The sequence below is a fragment of the Arachis ipaensis genome, chromosome B07, assembly GCF_000816755.2.
Source record: "Arachis ipaensis cultivar K30076 chromosome B07, Araip1.1, whole genome shotgun sequence".
Lineage (NCBI taxonomy): Eukaryota > Viridiplantae > Streptophyta > Magnoliopsida > Fabales > Fabaceae > Arachis > Arachis ipaensis.
Genome location: NC_029791.2, coordinates 15,897,745 through 15,900,601, shown reverse-complemented (window position 1 = coordinate 15,900,601; position 2,857 = coordinate 15,897,745). Strand labels below are relative to the sequence as shown.

The 2,857-nt window shown below is 52.3% G+C and overlaps 1 protein-coding gene across 1 annotated transcript; it reads right to left on the bottom strand.

Annotated features, from left to right (window-relative positions):
* On the bottom strand, positions 539–1,755 carry LOC107606784. Its single transcript, XM_016308802.1, has 4 exons — positions 1,561–1,755; positions 1,194–1,501; positions 919–1,148; positions 539–846 (listed from the first exon to the last, which is right to left on the bottom strand). The coding sequence occupies exons 1-4, from the start codon at positions 1,753–1,755 to the stop codon at positions 539–541; spliced, it is 1,041 nt and encodes a 346-aa protein (XP_016164288.1).

Here is a 2,857-nt window from a genome sequence, read left to right as displayed (position 1 = left end):
GAGGAAGGTTCCTATTCACAGATGTGAACTTTTCTTCCGAGTTTCCAACCCTAAATTTCTCGAGGTTTCCTTCAGGTTCTGGCCTGGGTTTGTCGTCGACCCGTGCATCTAGGTCGGCCAAGAAGACCCCGGATGCTTCTTTGGACTTCTTCCTTAGGGAGAGACTGGCGTTGTTGCAAGCGACCGCCGTTTCCAAATCTCCCCTGACAGAACCAATAGAACCATTATCAGAAACAAACTTCATCACCAGTAGCTTGGTACAAATTACTGCTCCAAACTCATTAATGGTTTTCCTACCCAAGATGATGTTGTAGGCCGTGGAATCCCTTAAAACAACGAACTCTGCCATTACCGACCTTTTCTCTCGGCCTCCTCCTATTGAGATCGGTAGGGAGACTATCCCATCGGGCTTGATAAAGTTGTCACCCAAGCCAACCACACCGTGCTGGTGGGTCCCCAGGTCGGCGTCTCGGAGGCCTAAAGCGTCAAACACGTTGCGGAACATGATATTCGAATCAGCTCCAGTGTCTACCAGAATTCACTTTACGAGGCCGGTTCCAACTCTAGCTATGATCACCATGGGAGGGTTCTCCAGAAAATCGTTGAACCATTGGTCCTCGTGCCTGAATGATATTGACGGTACCCTCCTGGAAGGAGGCACGGAGTTAGATGATGACACGGCTAACACCTTGGCGTCTTTTCTGCTTGCCGACTTCGATCTGGGGGGAACATCTCTTCCGACTACAACATTTACCATAGTGAAACCGCACTCATTGTCCTCCTCGGGTTCCTGTCTCTGCCTCACAACGCGGCTTTTGTCATCCCCGGCGCGGTCACGATCGCTCCCTTATGAGGTGGGAAAATTCAGCCAACTTACCTTCCCGGATCACCTGCTCCAGAGCGTCTTTTATATCAAACAATCTTGGGTCTTGTGGCCGAAGCCCTTGTGGTAGTCGCAATAGAGGTTTTTGTTCCCTTCAGTTCTGTCCTTGAGTTGTTGGGACTTCGACAGGATGCCCTTGTCGGCTATTTGCTGGTAGACCTCGACGATCGGGGTTGTCAGAGGGGTGTAGTTTGTAAACTTTCCTACCCGGGGAAACGGCTTGAAAGCTTTAGCTGGCCCTCCGTCCTTGGAGTGCTCCTTAGCCCTGTCACCGTTACCAGGATGACTAGCAGAGTTATACGCAGGCTACCGCTTGTTGGCTGGCACGACTTGGCTAACCTCTTCGTCATTGATATACTCCCTGACCACATTTTGGATCTCTTGCATCGTCCACACGGGTTTGGTGGTGAGGTGCTTCCTGAAATCCTCGTTCAGCAACCCGTTCGTCAAGTATAAACTGGCCACCGAGTCCGTGAGGGCGTCAATTTCCAAACATTCATCATTGAACCTATCCAGGTACTTTCTGGTCGGTTTCCTGTTTCTCTGTGTCACCCCAGCAAGTTGATTAGGTGCTTTACTTTGGCAATGCACATGGTGAACTGTGCCAAGAAGGCGCGACTGATGTCCGCAAAGGTGGTTACAGAGCCTTGCGGAAGAGCATTGAACCAGCGAATTACCGGTCCTGCTAAGGTCACGGGGAAGGCGCAACACCTTACTTCATCACCTACCCCTTCCAGGTTCATCCTGGCCTCGAAAGCTGTTAGATGTTCTTGGGGGTCTTGGGTCCCATCGTACCTCATGTCCGTTGGCTTATCGAAATGCTTCGTTAGCCAGACCTCGAGGATCAAATGATGGAAAGGGGTTGCCCCCATGATTACGGGTGGTCGCCTTCTCCTGGGTCTTTCTCTGCTGTCTTCTCGGTTTTCCACCACGGTATTTCTCGTCGGAGGTCGGGTGTATATTACGGGATCTCACCGTCTTCTCGGCACTTCCCTGCTTTCTCCTTGGCTCTCTGACTTCGATCGGGGGCTCGGGGTGCGTCTGGAGCGGCTCCTTCGGAGGCTTCTCCGTCTCCTTTGAGGAGACTGGGAACGCTCTTGCCTCGGAGCTGGTTGGTCGCGCTCTCTGCTAGCTACCTCCCGCTCCAGGTTTTTCACCCTGTGGCGCAACTCTTGTATTATTCTGACGCTGTCGCTACCTGTTCCTCCAAAGGGATGCCTCTCGTGGGAGCACGAAGGGGGCTCGGGTTTCCGCAGGGGGGATCTTGTGCGTTCGCGAGAGGAAGCCACAGAGGCTACCCTGCCGGTTCGGGGAACCATTTCCTCCCCTGGAGGTTCGCCTTCGTCGTCTGTCTCCACAAGACCCAACAGAAAGTCCATCTTGGCTGGTCCCCACAGATGGCGCCAATGTTCGGTTCTTTCGGTTCCGAACGGGTCGATGGAGCTCTGAAAGTGGAGTGATAGGAACCAGCCTTGGTACGGGTCCAAAAAAGCGGTGTTGAGGTTTCACGATCTCCCGAGCTGCTGCGATGAGAGGAGGGGGCGCCACCTACAATGATACTCCGATGCTCAAGTCAGAAGAGGATATAGATGGCCGCGGGAGTGAGGTGGTAATGACGTACCTCGGGGGAAGGGGTAGGACCCTCCCATATATACCCTGTCAGAGGTGGGCCCCGCAAGGACAGACCCACCTTCCTCGAAGTTTTCCTGCACAACTGTTGTGTGGTGAGCTGGGGGATAGGTGTCAGGGTCGGTTTCCCGGCCCAGGTTCGACGCCCATTGATCCGGCCGCCCGGGTCGGGTTATACTGAACACCAGCTAGGTTGGGCCGTAACAAAATTTTTTTCCAAAACAAGTAATATGGCATCGATTTTGGACTATTTGAGTGTCAAAACTAAAACGGTATTATTTTATAAGTTCCATCATAATATTTAATTGTTCATGTCAGTACTCTATTAATGTTTGTAGGGATAGC

What these genes read in the sequence shown, in the direction of transcription:
- LOC107606784 (XM_016308802.1), bottom strand. Translation starts at nt 1,755, where the DNA reads ATGGGGGCAACCCCTTTCCATCATTTGATCCTCGAGGTCTGGCTAACG. An exon ending in CCGTGACCTTAGCAGGACCG is followed by an intron (nt 1,502 to 1,560) that starts GTAATTCGCTGG and finishes TGCGGACATCAG; the next exon opens with TCGCGCCTTCTTGGCACAGT. An exon ending in CGGCCACAAGACCCAAGATT is followed by an intron (nt 847 to 918) that starts GTTTGATATAAA and finishes CCACCTCATAAG; the next exon opens with GGAGCGATCGTGACCGCGCC.